General features: G+C 34.7%; 2 protein-coding genes across 3 annotated transcripts; one reads left to right on the forward strand and one right to left on the reverse strand.

Annotated features, from left to right (window-relative positions):
* Positions 1 to 3948: 3948 nt before the first annotated feature.
* LOC130719840 (uncharacterized) lies at positions 3949 to 4815 on the reverse strand. Its single transcript, XM_057570445.1, has 2 exons — positions 4422 to 4815; positions 3949 to 4145 (listed from the first exon to the last, which is right to left on the reverse strand). The coding sequence occupies exons 1-2, from the start codon at positions 4813 to 4815 to the stop codon at positions 3949 to 3951; spliced, it is 591 nt and encodes a 196-aa protein (XP_057426428.1).
* A 4036-nt stretch (positions 4816 to 8851) lies between these two features.
* On the forward strand, positions 8852 to 11899 carry LOC130721519 (mediator of RNA polymerase II transcription subunit 11-like). 2 transcript variants are annotated; one of them, XM_057572323.1, is made up of 4 exons: positions 8854 to 8999; positions 10407 to 10482; positions 10561 to 10677; positions 11523 to 11899. In XM_057572323.1, exons 2-4 carry the CDS (start codon positions 10429 to 10431, stop codon positions 11697 to 11699), a joined length of 348 nt encoding a protein of 115 aa, XP_057428306.1. In that variant the 5' UTR covers positions 8854 to 8999; positions 10407 to 10428; the 3' UTR covers positions 11700 to 11899. The 2 variants fall into 2 exon arrangements, with proteins under 2 accessions (XP_057428305.1, XP_057428306.1); XM_057572322.1 differs by having other exon boundaries at positions 8852 to 8999; positions 10407 to 10677.
* Positions 11900 to 19658: the final 7759 nt, after the last annotated feature.

The following is a 19658-nucleotide window of genomic DNA, read 5'->3' on the forward strand; positions in this document are numbered from 1 at the left end:
ATCTCCTGCCTTAATTGGCTGATTCTTCTTTTTTTGTTTCCTAGTAACTGTCATCCAGTCACCAGCCACCTCCAAGATAGTGGGGTCCACCTCAATGATTGTGGGAACCGTTTTCTCCTTATTCTCCGCACTTGCATTAACCGCTGGCCCTGATTGCTCCTGGCTTCCCGCACCTGCCAAACCTGGAGAGGGAATATGCTCAACACCTAGGGTTTCTGGCGGCGGCACATTAGGGTCTGGTGGTGTCTCAACGACCACCAAAGTATCAGTTGGCGGTTGGTCGGACTCAGACGCCGGCGGCTGCACTGACTCAGATGCTGGCGGCGGCACTGGCTTAGGTGCTGGCGGCTGGACCGGCAGTTCCATTGGTTGGGTCCATTCTCTTCCCCGGTGGCCATAACAACCACATTTGGGGCAAATGATATGGAGCCCCTCATAGACAACCTTGTACCAGAATCCTTCAAACCAAAATTTCCCCACCACCGGTTTAGTAAGGTCAAGCTCAACACATATCCTAGCGAACTTCCCCCGCTCCGCCTTCAACGTGTTAATGTCCACTCGAACCGGAGTTCCCAGCAGCTTGGCCATCGACAGGAGGAAGCTTTCATCATAATAAGTAACATTCAACCCCGGAACACGAACCCAAGCCAACGTTCTAGTAATCTTAGCAGAAGGGCTAATGAAATCCCTGCTCCAAGGAGCAACAGCCAAATAATGATCAAAGATCATCCATGGCCCCCCATCCATAACCTTCTTCCGGTCTTCCTCACGATCAAACTTAACCATGAAGAAGCCATTGTCAATATCCAGCAGATCAAATACCCCAGAGAGACTCCAGATGCTACTAAGTCTAGCTTTCATGGTACGAAAGCCTAGCTTCTTCCCCAACAAACCCACCACTAGAGCATTTTTCCATGGTGAGCACATATCATCAATCACAGACTTGTCAACATGTAGTCGTGGAAGTTGCCTATTGTCATTGACGTAGGTTACTCTCATCTTTCCAGTCTCCCAAAGATCCTCCACTACTTTAGGTTGAGTTTTTTGACCCTCCCCCATGAGCGTATCACGAAAAGAGGGTTGTGCGCCCCCTCCGTCGCCATCAGGTGGCCGTCCCTGAGCGTTAGCAGCCGCACTCGCAGAGGAAGAGACTTTCTCCGTGTCAACCTCCATCCAAATTCTAAATTCCAATATGTGCCAATAATTATCATTCTTTTAATATAACTTAACTTTAAATAAGTGTGTTTTAATCAAATAATATAGCAATTAATGAGCTTTTATTTCTGTGTGCACAACCTTAAACGACATTTTTTAAAAAACAAACCTTAAACAACAACTATTTTCAAATGGTGGGAGTATTTTAAAAAAAATTTAGTAACATACAACTTTATGAATATATTAACAAGACCAAAATTATAACTTTACTAAAACATTTTTTAATGGTCTTTTGAATTTTTAATTAATTCTTTTTATTATATAATAGCCGTTTACATTTCTGCTTTTTTATTGAAATATTTGAAGTAGTGAATTTTATATCTTAGTTAAATCGTAGGTAATAATTACTTGTATGAATACAAGCATATAGCTACTAATTAGAAATAAACATTTAAATTCTTATTTATTAAAATATAATGTAAAATTATTTATGTGACTCTTACTTAATAACGTAAATTTTTGAAATAATTGATTGTTTGACAGTACTAACCACACACAAGTATAAATACAAAACAGATATTTTTTTTGAAAGCCAGAGTATGAAAATAAGTACTATAGTGTCTTATCCTTGGGATATAGTACATTGACATTCTTCACCTTAAACTTAAAGTCCTTATTGACAACATCACTAATGTGAATTATTTTTTTTGAAAAAACACTAATGTGAATTTTAAACGTGGCTCCATTGTCCGTGCATCTACCACTTGGTAAGATTCCCAGGCTTATTCTCCACATGAATAAGGTGTTTATTTATTATTTTTAATATAGTATTAAAAATCAAATGTAAGAAACATATGTTAACAGCCTTCGTCAGTAACCCCCCAAAAAAAAAAATAAGAATAGTCTTCGTCTACTTTACTTGAAATCACGATTAACAGGACATGTTTCAAACATGGATGAGTTAAATAAATAACGGCTAAAAAAACATTTTTTCCCCTGATATTTTAAGTTTGTGTAAATTATACCCCTACTTTATTTTTGTCGATGTTTCTACCTTTCTTGTTTTCAAAGATACGTTAAAAAACTGACAGAATGAGCTGATTTGGCTTTTTTATTTTTTTATTTTTTGGACCTACTACGTGAAAATTACAAGTGAAATTTGAAAATTAGGCATGGGAGATTCAAACTCAAGACTTGTAAGTAGCAAAACATGCTTTTAACCAGTTCAATTACATACATAATTGATACATACATCAAGCAAATTTAATTTATATCATTTCCTTGATTATTATCAACTTCATATACTCCTCTTCATCTCTCCAATCCACTCAGAAACCTTTTCTGAGAAAGCTTGACTGACGAAGAGGTAAACAGTGTACTGTTTGAAGGTAGAAACATCGATAGAAATACAGTAGAGGCAGAATTTGCACAAACTTAAAACATCAGGGGCGAAAAATGCTTTTTAACCTTAAATAAACTCTGTTGCTGATGGCTGTCTAAAATATTTTAAATATTTTTCATATAAATATTCGGTAGGCAAGTATAGGTATAAATGATCAAATGTATCCAACCCCTTTTATATGCATATAATATATATATGTTTATTGTATTTTATAATTATATATTAAATTATTTTGAATATTTTAAAACTAAATTATATAATGTAATTGTTCATATTTTTTACTTTTTAGTTTAGTATAAAACAACCGTGGTATCCGCCGTTGGTATATAAAAAACACAAATTTATTATAAAAAAGATAAATTGAACATATATGTACGTCATAACATTAAGTTTTAATTAAATTCTAGTAAAAACATCCCTATAAACTATATTATTTGTTACTTTAAAAAAACTATTATGTTGAATATGTATTATTTAATAACATGTATTTATAATTAAAACCCAAGATTTTTTGAAATTAAAATTGAAGAATTTTCCGAAATTTCAAAATATTATAAAACAAAAAATTACGTAATTTCTTGCGAAAATTATGAGCAAGAAAATCATATTAGTGTTGATCTCACATTATTCGGTTTGAATATTGTTCCCAAACAAATTTCACTATCGTTTGGGATGTATACTTGACTCATCAATAAACAATAATGATTAAAGAAATCAAATTTGAATTTGTCTTGATTTATAAATGAGATTGAATAGTTTTGAATATCTTACTTATCACTGTCGTTCCCAAACAAACTTCATTGTCGTTTAAAAAACAACTGTGTACTTGACAGTTGACTCATCAATAGACAATAATGGTTAAAGAAATAAATTTGTATTTGTTTTAATTTATAAGTGAGATTAATTGGTGTTAGGAAACTTAGGGCCTGTTTGATTTGTGTTTTTAAAAATAGTTTTTTGTTTTGTAAAATAAAAAAATAAAAAAACTTGTTTGAATGAAGTGTTTTTAATTTGTGATTCTCAAAACTGTTTTCTTTTTTTGTTTTGTTTTTAGAACAATAAAAGCAAAACAAATTAAATCTGTTTTTGTTTTTTAGCTTTTGGTTTTTCGGGGAAGTAATGATAACAAGGAGAACAACCTATTTTTTTGTTTTCTCATTAATGGCATAATTGTAATAATAGTGAATTAGAAAATAATTTTGAGCCGAGACTCCCATTGCTTCCCATGCATAGAAATCCGTTGCACACCCTTCATAGCTGTTATCTTCTCCACCCTTAATACTTGTCTTGAACCTTCATTCTGGCGGATTTGGATCCTCTCCATCCGGCTTCTCTCCATCCCCTCTCCATCCAAGATCTAAGCCATTGATTTTGAATTTTAAAGGTGGGGATCAATTTGAGAAGAGAGAGAAAAAATGAGGGAACACATCAAGTAAAGCAGAATATTGATTTGTGGGACGAGCTATTTCAAATTGTGCAACAAGGGAAATCTCAACAATGTAGCGGCTTCCGGCGAAATTCACATCAATGTACTCATATTCACTGCCTGGGAATTTTCTATTTTTCTCCCACTTAGATTTGCAAAGCCCTACAATAATTTAAAGTAAATAAGTTAATCAAAACAAATCAACTAACCAAGACTAGCATAATTTTATGTTGTCATTTGTAACCGCAATTGCCGCCGCAATTGGGGATGCATCAACTACATTCAATTGCGGACACAATGTAATGAGTTGGAGTCCTGTATGAACAGTCATTGCAATTGTGGACACTTAAACTGCATTTGTCCGCAATTCTGCAACTGATAACTGAAACTCCAATTTAAAACCCTAGAACAGCAGGATAAGGGTAAATTAGTAATTACCAGCATCGAAACCTCTTTCACGCAAGCGAGACATGAAGAGACGTTTGAATCCAGGCAAGGAGGTGTCTTCCCCAACAAGACTCCATGCGAGTTCAGCTTCTCTCCTAATCTCTTCTCTGCAGGCATCATTATCATCATCACATTCACCACCAGCAAAAATCTCCTTCAACGTCTCCAATTTGTCGTTGTCAGAATCATCAAACCAATCCAAATTCTCAACATCTTCGCCTTCGCCTTCTCTATAATCATTCTTCTCCATGAACGATTTGACGAGATCTGATAAATCAGTTGAGGAGGAGTATTCAATGCTATCGCAGGGCCTCACGCGTTTCATGTCGGCATCAAAGGCAGCTGCTACCCTATGAAACCTCGTCGAAATCGTGTTCCTTGCCATGGTCAATGGGTAAGAATGGTAGGTGTGGGGTTATGAATGTGTGTGGGGGTTTGAGAATTGAAATAAATGGTGAAATGTGACGTTGGAGAGAAAAAGATGACACGAAGAAGAAGATGGATAAGAATCAGAACAACGGAAAGCCTCATATTTATAGATAGAAATTGAGAATTGTAGAATTTATGGGTTAACTACAGCGTGAATGTAGTCCAAATTACGACTTTTTTTCGATGAACCCAACATCCAAAAGCGTCCAGGTTCGGTATTCCAAATTGTCTTGCAAGTCAGATACGGATGGATATAGACAGTATTATTTATTGGTAACGGATTCTAATTTCTATTACTTCTTCAATTAATATACTAAATTCTCCATAAATATTCCCTCTTATTAATTAATGTTATTTTTAAGGCTTAATTGCACTTTTCATCCCTTAAGTATTGCAATTGTGCGATTTGAGTCCCTAATCTTTAAAACGAGCAATTTGGATCCTAACATTTTTAAATTGTGCAAATCAAGTCCCTCTGTTAACTTGTCATCCAATTGTTAACGGACATTGCTTACGTGGTGCTCATGAATGACGTGGCTCTGACATTTTTGCCACTAGGATGCCACTTCTATGCCACATAAATAAATAAAATATAAAATTAATTAAAATTTTAAATATAAAAAAATCTTAATTAATTTAACTTTAATACCCGCAATCCATCTTCATCATCTTCACCCTCATCATTTTCCATCATCTTCACCATCTTCATCCATCATCTTCAACAAAACCCAGAATAATCCTCATAAAATCAAACTCATATCTTTATTATAATGCATCAATTTCCAGTTAATTCGATTTAATTGTGAATCGCAACTCCAATCAAGGAAATAACTATATCCATTCCAGCCATAAAGGTACAAACCAGTACAACAAACATAAATCATGAATCACATTCCAAAACCAGAATATGCACTTAACAACATTCATACGTATAAAATAGACCAAAAACGTGAAAAAAAAACCTAAATGCCTGATCAAAATTCAATAGCATATAAAATCAACACATCAAAAAATTAATGGATTTAATCTTTCTCTGCTACTTCCTCCATCGTTTACACCTTTCACCTTTCAACCCTTCAAATCCCAACTCGGTTGTGAAGAAACCCGGGATAGCAAACACCTGTGTAGCATAGAAGGAGAAAACTTAAATTGCACAAACCCAGAAATTTTTGTGTTAGGGTCTTAGGGAGAAACCCCCCAGGAATCACGACCACTACCGCCGTACCACCCCCCACTACGACATCACCTACCCACTCTTCTTCTTCTTCTTCTTCTCCGTCATCGTCCTCCTCCTCCTTCATCCCACCACTGTCACAAGTGAACCCTACATTGCCACCAAGCCCCTAACCAGAAGCATCACAACAACAGCAAAATCAACAACCAAACGCCATCGTAGATCTGAATGCTTCTGCTCTTCCGCTTCCTCTGAAATCGATCCAGCAACCACACCAAAAGAAGAAATCGTGTCCAAACTGAGATGGGGATCTCGTATTGGTGATGGTGGTTTGGTCGATTGTTACAGCTGAGACGGGAACCGAATCTGGATTTTGTGGATGTGGGTTTTGTAATGGAGAATTACGTTATGCAAGTTCAGATCTGAGAGATAAGAAGAAGATAGTGGGTTGAGAAGGGAGCTCGGTGGTTATGGTAGATGGTGAAGAGAGGGAATTGCAGGGAGAACGCATTGGGGAAGAAGATGAATTTCATTTGGATTATTTTTGTTACATTTAGTTATATTTTAATTTTACTTTTTAATTAAATTGTTTTATTACTTCTCTTTTTTATTTTTATTTACTGATGTGTCATGATAAGTGGTGTATTTAGCAAATGGTGGAAAGTTAGGTTAAGGTGGTGAGAATAGTAGCGCCACATAAGCAACTTCTGTTAAAAATTGGATGCCAAGTTAACAAATGGACTTGATTTGCACAAATTAAAAATTGTAGGATCCAAATCGCTCGTTTTAAAGATTAGGGACTCAAATCGCACAATTGCAATACTTAAGGGACGAAAATTGCAATTAAGCCTATTTTTAAATTATCAAACTACAAATAAATAAATCCTTTTAAAATCACATTAGAAAATAAATAAAAGGAGTAACTCCGTTTGTGGTTAAATTGTTCAATGTATATCAATAAGTGCTAGCAAGTAGCAATATATGTTTTCACACTTGTAAATACGTTTTTTATATGCAAGATATATAAGGTAGGTTCATGCGCGTAGTTCAACCTTCAAGTTTAAAAGACTCCTTACAAATTACAATTACATAAAAGGATGTAGTAGTAATATCTATCATTTACTTCTGCTTAGTAAAAACTTTTATATACTGTTTTTTTTACTAAAGGATGTGAGACATTTTCATGGAAGGGATAAGAGAAGTTACTTTTATAACCTTACATGTGATTATTGGTTGAGTAGTTATGAGGATATTTTAGTCAACTTCACCAAAATGTTTCAAATCCATCTTTCTTCCTCTCCAAAACCTAATATTTGGGGAGAACAAAAATTATGAGAAATTTTAGGTCCCTTCATACCCAGTGGCGGAGGGAGGGGGTGGCCCATAGGGGTCATGGCCCCACCCTGAATAAATGGTTTAAATACACCTATACTGTTACACTATTGCTTTTACTCTTCATTGAGTTATTCTTTGAAGCAAAATTTTAAAAAAGAAAAGTTATTCTTTGAAGGAGTTGGTGAAGGCTATTGTTAGATTGAGAACCGATTACTAACATTTTATTTAAGACCTTTGTGAGCATATAACAAACTGAAATGTTTAGTTGAATGTAACAATAAAAGAAGTTTAGATATTGTATTTGGAAAATGTTTTGGCTCACACTAATTTCACCTCCACTTTAGAGAGATATATAAATAGAAGAGAGAAAAGTAGGATATGTGATAAGTAATATGTTGACTAAAGAAGAGAGATGAGAAGAGAAAATGAGACAAAAAAGAAAGAGATATCAAAATATATTAAAAGTGTGCATATTATGTATGTGAAAATTTCTAATTTTACTATAAATTATATGTCTTTAGTCTCGGCCACCCTAAAACTAAAGCGCTGGCTCCGCCACTGTTCATACCTAACCCCCCTTATAACTCACTGGAGTTCATCTACAACCAAAATTGTGCATTTGCTTTTGGTGCTCTTCAAGGAATAATATAAATAGAGCACTACAAAACAATCAATTGAGTCACAACACAATTGTTTTTCTTTATTACACTTAGAAAAATTAATACACAAGGCTATCTAAACAAGCCTTAACACAAAAAGAAATAACTAAAGAATAAGTAAATTTCCAAATGCATATAGGAGATCCTTTCCATGAAGCTTGGTAAGCTTAAGCAGCTGTCATTATCTCACGAGAAATATATCTGAATCTAACACTACAATCCTATTCACTATGTCTTTTACCCTGAGTATAACATTCTCCAACCAATAGTCATTAGTATGATTATTATTACTCAAGATATCCACGTCATCCTTGCAATTATAAGCTCAAACAACTTTTATGTATCTCAACTCACATGCAAGAAGGAGACAACTCTCTACCGCAAGCAGCTCCGCATGAAATGAACCCCTTTCACCAAAGCAATAAGAGAACCCAAACAACCATCTTTTCGTAGGTGCCACCTAATCTGCACCACTTTTTAGTGGTGCAATCTTGCACCACTATACCAATTGTTCATTTTACCCCTGTTAAAAAAATTATTTTATAAAAAGAAAAAAATATTGGTATTACCAGGTGGATTTTGATGGGATTAATTTTTTGAACAGGGATAAAATGGACAATTAACATAGTGGTGCAAAGTTACACCACTAAAAAGTGGTGCATATTAGGTGGACCCCTTTTCGTAAGATCACAAATAATGCCTCCACCACCCATGCTATCTCGACCTCATATGCAACTACCATCAACACAATCAAACTCCTACTCAAAGTAATTTTAGAATGTGAAATGAACACCACCCTCGTGAAGAAAGCGATAGACTTTATTTTTGTCAAGTTGGACTGGACTGGTTTCAGTAAATATTGGGCCCAATCCAATATTTTGAGGCCTAATAGAATTGAATTTTGAACAAGGGACGAGAATCGAGTCTGCCTGCGTTCACCACCACTTGCATCTCCATCGCCATCACATTCAGGTTCGATTCGATTCACTCTTCTCTTCTTACTTCACCCTCCAATGTCAATGCAATGTTGCTTGCTTCTTTACTTTTTCTGCTTTCTCTCTCACTATTTTTCTAACCCTACTCTGACAATTGAATTACTCCCTTTTCACTTGCTTTTAGGGGATTTGAGATTTTTCTCTTGCTTTTAGTTTTTGTTATCAGGCAAGATCCAAATGTAGAGCTTTGTAGGTTTCTACTGATAATTCTGAACACGTTACGGTTCCGCTGTCATTGAATTGCTTCCATGTTTGCACTCATTCTAGTTAAAATTTAGCAAGCATTGCCTAACACAGCTACTTTTTCTAAAAGTAATATTCCAAATACATTCCACGCAAAAGCATCTTTGCACCAATTACACACACATAGCAGGAAGTAACTTTAAATGAATGGAGTTGGTCTTTATCACATAAGCAAATACAAAATATATACAAACATAAGTAGCCACTATTGCAGTATGGCTAAAGTAACTTCAAATGTTAAAAGTCACATCTTACAGTTAATGACATAAGTTTGGAATCATGTGATGAAAGACATCTATGTATGGGGATATCACAGTTCAGACTCTATCTAGCTCAGAGAAATGCTGGTTTCAAGTAATATATGTGGTGTTATAACCAGATGAATTTAAACTTCTTATTGTTATGAAATACCTAGTGTTCATCTTTATATTATGTTAACTACTAAAATGAACCACTATAATATTTGTAGTTATAAACTTATAATAGTGCAGTTTCGGTAGTGTGTGCCTTTTCGGGCACTTAAACCTATAATGCCACCCTCTTACCATACATTAAACAACAACAAAACCCCTCTTACCATACATTGAATCATTGATAGACAAAATACTAAATTGATTTTTGAGAGACAAAAACCTTGATTAACCTCCCAATTTCACGAAAGAAAGAGATGATTATCCATCCACAACTGATCTGATCTTGTAGCGCATAGAAAAACAGATACGCTCCTCTGGATCTTACTCGTAGTCCACGACTCCATTCTGCTTCTTAATGTCTTCAGTAGCGTTTTCTACTTCAATTTTGCGTTCATGTTTGAAGTTTTTGATTTAGTTAATGGCTTCAATTGCTTAATTAGCCCGCATTTGATTCATGTTGTTTAACTAATTTCTCTTCTCTTATCGTGTATGCAATTTGATGCTCATCTTTATTTTGAATTTTATTTGGTTCTGAATTCTGGTAAACTAGAGCTTGTTGTATATGATCTCAATTTATGAATACTTGTGACCTGATGTTATTTAATTAAACCCTAAACTCTCTCTTTTACTGCTAAATTATGCGATTTAAGCTATAAACTATGAGGTCTGTTTTTGATAGCTATTAAGTCTAGCTCATGTTTTAGTCTAATTAAAAATTTGTTGTACAGACTTGTACTAGAAATAACATCCATGGATCCGCAGGGCCAGACAACTTCTTTGCAGCGACTTCAGAATGTGGAAAAGGTACATTTTCATAGCATTAAGAAGAAGCAATGTTGCTGGCTGTTTGTTCTAATTTATTTTGTTCTTGGTTATGTGCAGAGAATTGTGAAGGTTTTAGAGCTTGCGGGAGGAGTCATGGATGAGCTTGCAAGCCCACTTGGTCCCCGGAAAGATGTGGTCCAAAATCACTGCCTGGAATTCATGCAATTAATCAAGGTTCTTGTCTCTCATAAATCAATTTATTATTTTGTCTATCAATGTATGGTAAGAGTTTAATGTATGCCATTATAGGTTCAAGTGCCCGAAAAGGCACACACTACCAAAACTGCACTATTATAACTACAAATATTATAGTGGTTCATTTTAGTAGTTAACATAATTATGAACACCAGGTATTTCATCACAATAAGAAGTTTAGATTCATCTGGTTATAACACCACATATATTACTTGAAACCCGCATTTCTCTGAGCTAGATAGAGTCTGAACTGTGATATCCCCATACATAGATGTCTTTCATCACATGATTCCAAACTTATGTCATTAACTGTAAGATCTGACTTTTAACATTTGAAGTTACTTTAGCCATACTGCCATAGTGGCTACTTATGTTCCCTTATAGTGTATATATTTTGTATTTGCTTATGTGATAAAGACCAACTCCATTCATTTAAAGTTACTTCCTGCTATGTGTGTGTAATTGGTGCAAAGATGCTTTTGCGTGGAATGCATTTGGAATATTACTTTTAGAAAAATTAGCTGTGTTAGGCAATGCTTGCTAAATTTTAACTAGAATGAGTTTTGTTTCGTTAGAATGGTACTATGACTTAAATTAATTGAATGTGGAGTGGTGTGTTTGTGGCTTTTTGGTGTAACTATAACCCTTTTCCATTTCTTCCTGACTGTCAGCTAGCTTAGTTTCAGCTAGTGAAATGATGCTGTAAAATTCAGCTAGTGAATAGAACTGTGTACTTATGATCAATGACCATGTTCTTATTTTGGTTCATCATCATGAATTTGATTTTTCCCTTCAACCTTTTTTCCCCTTTGTAAATCTTTTAGGACATCCAGGTGGCGTTGCGTGATGAAATCAAAAGTGCTTGTGAATATCGCCCTTTTGAGAAATGTGATTATGGTTCAAGAATAGCCAATGAGATTTGTTACCAGAAGGTGGAATTTGTCATGTCACAATTGGATGCCATGAAACAAACTATAGATGAGTATCATGCAGCAGTCTGAAAATGATGTAGTTTAGTCCCTTTTGGAAGCCAGTTCTACGTCCTGGTTTAAAAATTCAGTGATTTGAGGTTTCTTGATACAGGACAAGTTGTTTATGGATAATAGAAGATATTAAATTCGAAGAGATTTTCTACTATTTGCTTCTCACAATGCTTGTATGACTTCTTTTTATCTAGTTCATGGACTATTTGGACAATACATATGCAGTGTCTACATTATATGTTGACTATTTAACAATGATTTTGAAACTCACAATTTAGTTTTCAATGAATGGTTATAGCCAGACCACAAATATATAAATCATGGCACTAGTTGCTGATTCTCATACCATATTTGGGGTGTTTTAATCAAAAGTTACACAAAATTGCATTTTCGCTCCAATCACTAATTGCTGGTCACAAATTGTCTCTGGTTCTGGTGGGTTAATTATTTGAAAGATGTCTTACTTTTAAGCATAACTAGTTTCAATAGATTGGTAAAATGTTTAAGCATAACTTGTATATTACTAGTATATGTGCCCGTGCTTTGCACGGTGTGTATTTTCTAAAGAATTTGTTGACCCAACATAAATTATTCATTAGGTAGGGGTAACGTATTCCATTTCGTAGGTTCATAGAATTAAGAGACAACCCAGTACACCATAATAGACATTACATGGCAAAATGAAAATAACAGTACAACATTCAGGGCTAGATAGCTACTGATCCTCGTCGTGTATTAATACATCAATGAGGCCAACTTCTTCACTGGTGAAAAAAAATGTTAAGGAGTCACCATCTTTCAATGAATGTGACTTGCAGAAAGCCCTCCAACCCCTACCAATCCTTGCATATGTCCGTTGTTCTGTTACACCAAGAATTTTACAATGAACCTCTTTGCCAGCTGGGCCTCTCAATATCCAGGTGTATAGTTTACCGTGAAGTAGATAGTCATAAACATGAGCAGGCAAATTCTACAAAGCAGAACAATTAATATTAAAATCATTGTTTTAGAACTACAAATGAAAAGTAAATTGGTAACACAATACCATCTGACTCGTTATTGATTGATTACGTGAGAGTCTGCAAGAGAAGAAGCATGGATACAATATCCAATCTCGATCCTGAGGTGTTAGGATATCTTTGCAGTCTGACTCTGTGGATTTTGCATCACAAATCGAAGGAGGAGGGGGAGTTATAACTGGAGGTGGAGGTGGGGGGAGGTAACATACTTCCTCAACACCTTCATTGTATATAAATAAATCAAAGTTGGAAAAACCCCGGTATTTAAGAAGGCACTAGTTCAGGCCTTCCAATGAATAATACTTACGGATCTCCAATAACCCTTGTCCCAAAAAAGGCTTTTCAGTTTTTCTTTCATATGATACCAAATGCATCTTCCCAATGGGATCAAACAACTTCCACTGCTGAGTTAGTTCATGATCAAATTATTCAGCAAATCTAGGTGAAACGAATGCTATTTCCTGAAAAATCAAAATACGTATTTCTGTTGACAGATTCTAGTTAAATTAGAACATAAAACAATTAAGCTATATAATGGTAGACACCTGCTCAGGTAATGATAGAATGGCAATTGAATCTTTACATCCTAGAAGATCATCAACGAAATTCAGCTCCATTTACAGAGATTTGTTTTGATCTTTGAAAATCACTTGCCTGCAATCCCGTTTGTCTAAAGCTGAATATATAAGTACTCGACAATACACTACTATATTATGGCCGATTTTATTATTCTTGACAATATGGTTCAAAACATATGAATGAAGCTTTGAAAAAGTCAATGATATTCAAATGATATGTTACCATTGTCTGACATGCATTGAATTCACCTTACCAAGTTTGTCAAATTTATCTATCTAGTTTACCATAGTATATAAAATGCGTTATGAGTATACCTCGTTTGGAAAATTTGGTAAGTTAGTATTGCATAGTATAAGTTATGAGGTATACCCGTTGACAACCAGGTGTGAAATTAAAAAAAACGGGTATCTTTTTTAGTTGTTGAAACCAGTTTAATTCGGTGGATTACAAAAACATAGCTTATATATTTCCTAATATATGTTTTAGTTATAGTCTTAAGCAGCATGAAATGCATTTCCAAATAGTTGTTTGTCTATATAATTTGACAATGGTATATTGACTATTTTGGCAGGATTAAATAACCATGCACGTAACTGATGCCAACAAATTTAATGGCAGAAGATAAGATTCAGTAGCAGAGCTATTCACATGATCGGGCTCAACGCGTGGCACTTCGATGGAGGGCTGGCCGTCGTAAAGTACCAAGGCCATTGCTTGTGACAACTCTTCTTCCTCCGACGATGCTAAAGATACTCTCTCACGAAGAGTCTCTTCCTCGTTTGCATCTCCATAACCTTCCCTAACAGCTCCGGATGGAAGATAGCTTATCTCCTGCTGGTACATATCATATACTCTCAAATGAAAATGAGACGGGGCAAACATGTTTAGAATACACACATGAGTTTGATCCAAATCATATGCGTCAACTATGGACCTCCATCCATGTGCCAGTACGGGCTTTTCAAAATCCATGTTAAAATCCACCACATAAAACCTCTGCAAAGGGTCTTCAATCAGCCACTTAGGTCCAAGAAATCCAGGATGTGCCAATACTTGTTCAATGACCACGTACTCCTACAACAACAATCATAAAGAAAATGAAAATTTACACAATGTCTTGAAGGTTTTTGCACAAAATGCCATGAACAAATGGCATCACGCCATAAATCTTCTCCGTGAAATACGTAATCTTAAACATCAATAGACTCTATACACAGTCTTGTAACACTTTTGAAAAACTATCAAATATTTGATATTTTGGCAGTTTATATTCCATTACCTACAGGTGATGATATAGCGTTTTGATGATAAACAAAGTGTTCAAGACAAAGTAAGAACTAAGCATGATGTGTGGTTTTTCCATGTTTATGGTAAGGTTATATTTACTCCATTATGTAACAAATAAACAGAACAAAATCTCAAGTTGAAGCAAGTATAAAACGCGTACGTCGTGTTTGTGCGGGAAGAGGCCTATTGCATCCATGTACCCACCCCATGGCACCAAGTGAACCATTGTGTAGAGGAAATATGATAATGAGCTTTACTTGAGAGAGTAAGTGTATCATGCAAAATCCTGAGATGCATCTTAACCAAGGGGCATATTTATAGCAATAGTGTGCAAGTGAAGGGCAATTTTGTGTTGCTTCTCACTCTACAGATTTTACACATAATTCGCATCCTTGAAATAAAAACCACATGATTGGAATTTAGTTTGGCAAGAATTAATTTTTCAGAACCCACCTTAAAGGCACTATAGTAAAATAAATAAATTTTTTAAATAGAATGAGAGATATTGGAGTAATGTTCTAACCTACCCAAGTACAAACATCTAATGTATTTTACAAAGGATGTCACACGTTGCATGTAAAACTAATTGCAAAATCTTGTGGAAAAAAACTTACATCATACAACTAAAAGAAATGTCAAACTTCCCTATTAACAACCACCCATCTGTATAACGTTACAGGCATAACTAATGTAATAAATGGCACTAATCACTCCCCATCTAACCCAATTTATTAGAGACATGATCTTGCATATACTAAATCTAGCAAACAGAGCATTATGCAAGAAAATCTCTGTTGGGGCCAATGAAGCGGAGGCCAGGGCTGTCTAATCAGCCGCACACTGCTGCAAAATGTCAGGAGAATAATTGCCAAACTTAGATATATTGATTCGGGAACTATAGAATACTATTATTAGATGCATCACCCATTTGTTCATTCGAAGCTTCCCTTAAAGGAGAACTAAAAGCAAACTTCATTTTCACTATTTATAGACAGCATGTACACGTACACGATCGAAGTATGTCTTTGGCGGAGGGTTCACTATAAACAGCCAAGGATTTGTGAGTAGAACTCTAGAATGGAAAACATAAGCCTTAACTGCATTTCTTACACTACAACTACCCTTCTTATTTGTAGGTGCTACAATTTTTTTAGTTCTTACCCTTCATTAATTATATGATATGATGCATAACTAAAATTTGCAAATGCAGTGGAGGCAACCAGAGATATTCCCATCAATGGTGATTTTATTAAAATTATCTTAACTATTGATGGGAAAAATTCAACGCTCAGTTTTTGGTCCCAACTGAAGGAGTGCATCAAATATCAATGTATTGATATAAATAATTCAAAGTTCACGGCCTTGTGTGTTCATTGCTATTTAAAATTAGACTCAACATGGTTAATGCAACATGTTTAGGTTTTTAGAGAAATTACAAAAATCATTTTATTATAAAAGCAACTTACTTTAAGATTAACTTACTTAGTTAGATAAGTGAATCATTCAATTAGAACAGTAAAATACTTTGTGGGATATGATTAACTGACATAGTTAGATAAATTAATCATTCTATTATGAGTTTAATTTTGATGCACCGACGGCGTAAAGTTTTTTTACACCGTCAACCAATCAGATTTCAAGGATGTGTCATGTCAATTAATGAAATTAAATAAAAAGAGAGATTTTCTCACATTCTTGAAATCTGATAAAAGTAACTTACTTTAAGATTTAACTTACTTAGTTAGATAAGTGAATCATTCAATTAGAACAGTAAAATACTTTGTGGGATATGATTAACTGACATAGTTAGATAAATTAATCATTCTATTATGAGTTTAATTTTGATGCACCAACCAATCAGATTTTAAGGATGTGTCATGTCAATTAATGAAATTAAATAAAAAGAGAGATTTTCTCACATTCTTGAAATCTGATAAAAGTAACTTACTTTAAGATTAACTTACTTAGTTAGATAAGTGAATCATTCAATAAGAACAGTAAAATACTTTGTGGGATATGATTAACTGACATAGTTAGATAAATTAATCATTCTATTATGAGTTTAATTTTGATGCACCGACGGTGTAAAATTTTTTTACACCGTCAAACAATCAGATTTCAAGAATGTGTCATGTCAATTTATGAAATTAAATAAAAAGAGAGATTTTCTCACATTCTTGAAATCTGATTGGTTGACGGTGTAAAAAAACTTTACACCGTCGGTGCATCAAACTTTTTCTCTTTTATTATAAGGGAAACTTTATTTGTTGGAAATGACTAATCCATTGTTTTGATATGAAGTTAAAAAGATAGAATCACAATTATATTCCAATTTTGGAAATTGCTACTAAAATTCTTGTTGTTAATACTTTCCAATTGTGCTTTACGAAAATCAAATCAAATCACCAACCACCGCCTTGTTTGTTCATTGCTATATAAAATTATACTCATTAAATTTAATGAAACATGTTTAGGTTTGTAGAGGAATAAAAAAAAGCATCAATTGAATGGATATGTCTATTGATGGATATGTCTATTCTAGTGATTTGATATGAAGTTAAAATGATAGAATCACAATCATATACCCATTTTGGCCTTGGCTACTACGATTGTTGTCGTTTAGACTCTCCAATTGTGCTTAACAATAACTTACTTAGTGAGATATCACTATTCCATCTTTTTGTAAGGAATTAAGGTATTAGAAGTTAGAATGTAAGAAATTTAGTGTTTCCAGATCAATCCTTAATTTAAGTAACCAACTCTGTACTTAGTCAGGCTACACAATGAAATTAGTATATAAAAAAATGTATACATTAGACATATAAATCAGCCATACTGGTATAATCCATGTTGACGATGCAAAGTACCTTAGTTTTATTCATATTCATAACCATGTTCACTGGAACTGGCATTTTTAGGAACACACTTAAGTAAAACTACACTGAATTATATCATCAAAAAGGTTATGCACTAAACCTTACGGCTGCATCTACAGGCAGTATACCACCATTCCACACCTTCTTCCATAGGGAGGATGGTCCCATACACAACACAAACACAGTCCTACAACAACCAGATTACATTGAACATGTTCTCAGAAGATTCGAACAAACCATAAGAAAACTTAAATCACATAACACCTTGTTTACCTTTTTAATATCCCTCAGATCAGCAATGGACTTAGGGCTAGTCAAGACCAAAAAGTCATCTTCACCAAATACGGTTTTCGAATCAGACAACTGGCTTAGTGAATGGGATGCACTCGCATTAGCTTCTAAATAACTGGGAATGAACAATGCAGTATTCATCATCGGATACATTTAAATTTAACAAGTGATATACATTAACATATTAAATACATACTTTGATTTCAACACAGTTGCCATAGGAACATCAGGGTCAAAAACTATTTTGGTAGCACCATGAACGTTCTGAAGACTGTTGTTCCCCTGGAATGATTTCACTTTGGCAAACTGAATAATGACAACCGGGTTGTTGAGTTCACCACCGGCAAGAAAATTTGCCAATTCATCAACATAGGCTCCAAATAGGGCACACTCAACCCTAAGCCTGATACAATGCAAAAAATCAGTAACATGTTTTGGTTTGTTTAAATGAGAACATTGATTTGATAAAATTACCCGGCAGACTCAATCTCAATGACATTCATCTTAGATTTCTTTCCATTAGTCACAATCTCCCTCTCAACTCCGACACCAGTCAAAATGCCAATGACATCTGCAAACATTATTCAAAACCGGTTATATAAGGAGAAAAATTAAGTTATACAGGTGCTTACAACATATATTCATATAGCAAGACTTACCAATCAGATAAGCCGAATCAAAGCCAGGGGACAAAAGGTCAGCAAGGGATACAAAGTTGTAGGAAAACTCATCAATAGTAATCTGGGGCATGTGCCGCACTTCTGTGTTATACATGAAACATATCTTATAACGGTGTCTCGTAGGTTTATAATCCCCGCTGCTATCCACCAAAACGAAAGAGGACAAACTGTAGGCATTGCCCTCAACCAGTAACTTCTCAAACTTGTACATCAGGGTCTTCTTGATAATCGCATGGATCTTGGAACCCTGAAATGTATAACAACAACAACCAACCATTAACCTTATTTAGAAATTAAAATTCAAACAATAAACGGAAGATTACTGTCATACCTTGTTATCCATCAGCACCAACTCAAGAGAAAGGGGCAACTTCGATGAGGCAAAACCTTGGCTGTACTAAATGCGAACCACCTTCACCAAAATCCTCCAATGTTGCTTCCCAGAACGAAGCTCATCAACATTGTGGTAAACAAACTCCATAGCGGATCAAGAAAGGTACAGGTGAACTCAAGATATAGAACACAACTAAACCAGAATGGAAGGGTGTGTAATTTTGATGAAATGTACAGCGTTATTTATAGTACAAAGAAGCATATGAAGGAGTAAAACTTGAGATTCAAATAATGGGACAAAACATATACCAAAGTTCCAGCACGAAACATATACCAGACTTAGATACCAGACTTAGATTTAAAAACCTATCTTTGTACTGGAGGCACAAAATATATACATATATATAGCCTTTGACAAATACAACCTTTGAAAGAAAAGGAAACCAAGGAAGTCTGCTAAACTGACGCGTGGCAAATTGTTGAGGGAAGGCCACGTTGGATTTTTGTCTTGGTAAAGGGCTTGTGTTTTGTATCTAGTATAGATTCGTGATTTAATTAAATTGTATTCCTATCATTTTTCCTAGATTTGTAAGATTAAACTAACTAACTAACTATTATTTTAATTCTAACATTAGTTAAAAAAGTAGAAATTGGCCAAAAGTATTCCATAGTATAGGAAGAATTGAATACTCTATAGTGTCTATATTTATAATTTTTTTTTGAGTAATTTACCAAAACTTCTATTCAGATTAATTAATGGATAAAAAACTACTCAATCATTGCTACCTCACCCCAACACGTCCCCTTTGTTGCCTCTTCCTCCTCCGTACCCGGAGCCATTGTCTCTTTTTCTCCACCTTCTTCTCATTTCCTTTTTCCCCTCTACTCCTTAAACACCACTAATGTATGATT

This window comes from Lotus japonicus, chromosome 5, assembly GCF_012489685.1.
Source record: "Lotus japonicus ecotype B-129 chromosome 5, LjGifu_v1.2".
Classification (NCBI taxonomy): Eukaryota; Viridiplantae; Streptophyta; class Magnoliopsida; order Fabales; family Fabaceae; genus Lotus; species Lotus japonicus.

Coding starts and splice junctions, on each gene's coding strand:
- LOC130719840 (XM_057570445.1), bottom strand. CDS start 4,815: ATGGCAAGGAACACGATTTCGACGAGGTTTCATAGGGTAGCAGCTGCC. Junction 4,146..4,421: donor TGAAAGAGGTTTCGATGCTG/GTAATTACTAAT, acceptor AAATTATTGTAG/GGCTTTGCAAATCTAAGTGG.
- LOC130721519 (XM_057572322.1), top strand. CDS start 10,429: ATGGATCCGCAGGGCCAGACAACTTCTTTGCAGCGACTTCAGAATGTG. Junction 10,678..11,522: donor AATTCATGCAATTAATCAAG/GTTCTTGTCTCT, acceptor TAAATCTTTTAG/GACATCCAGGTGGCGTTGCG.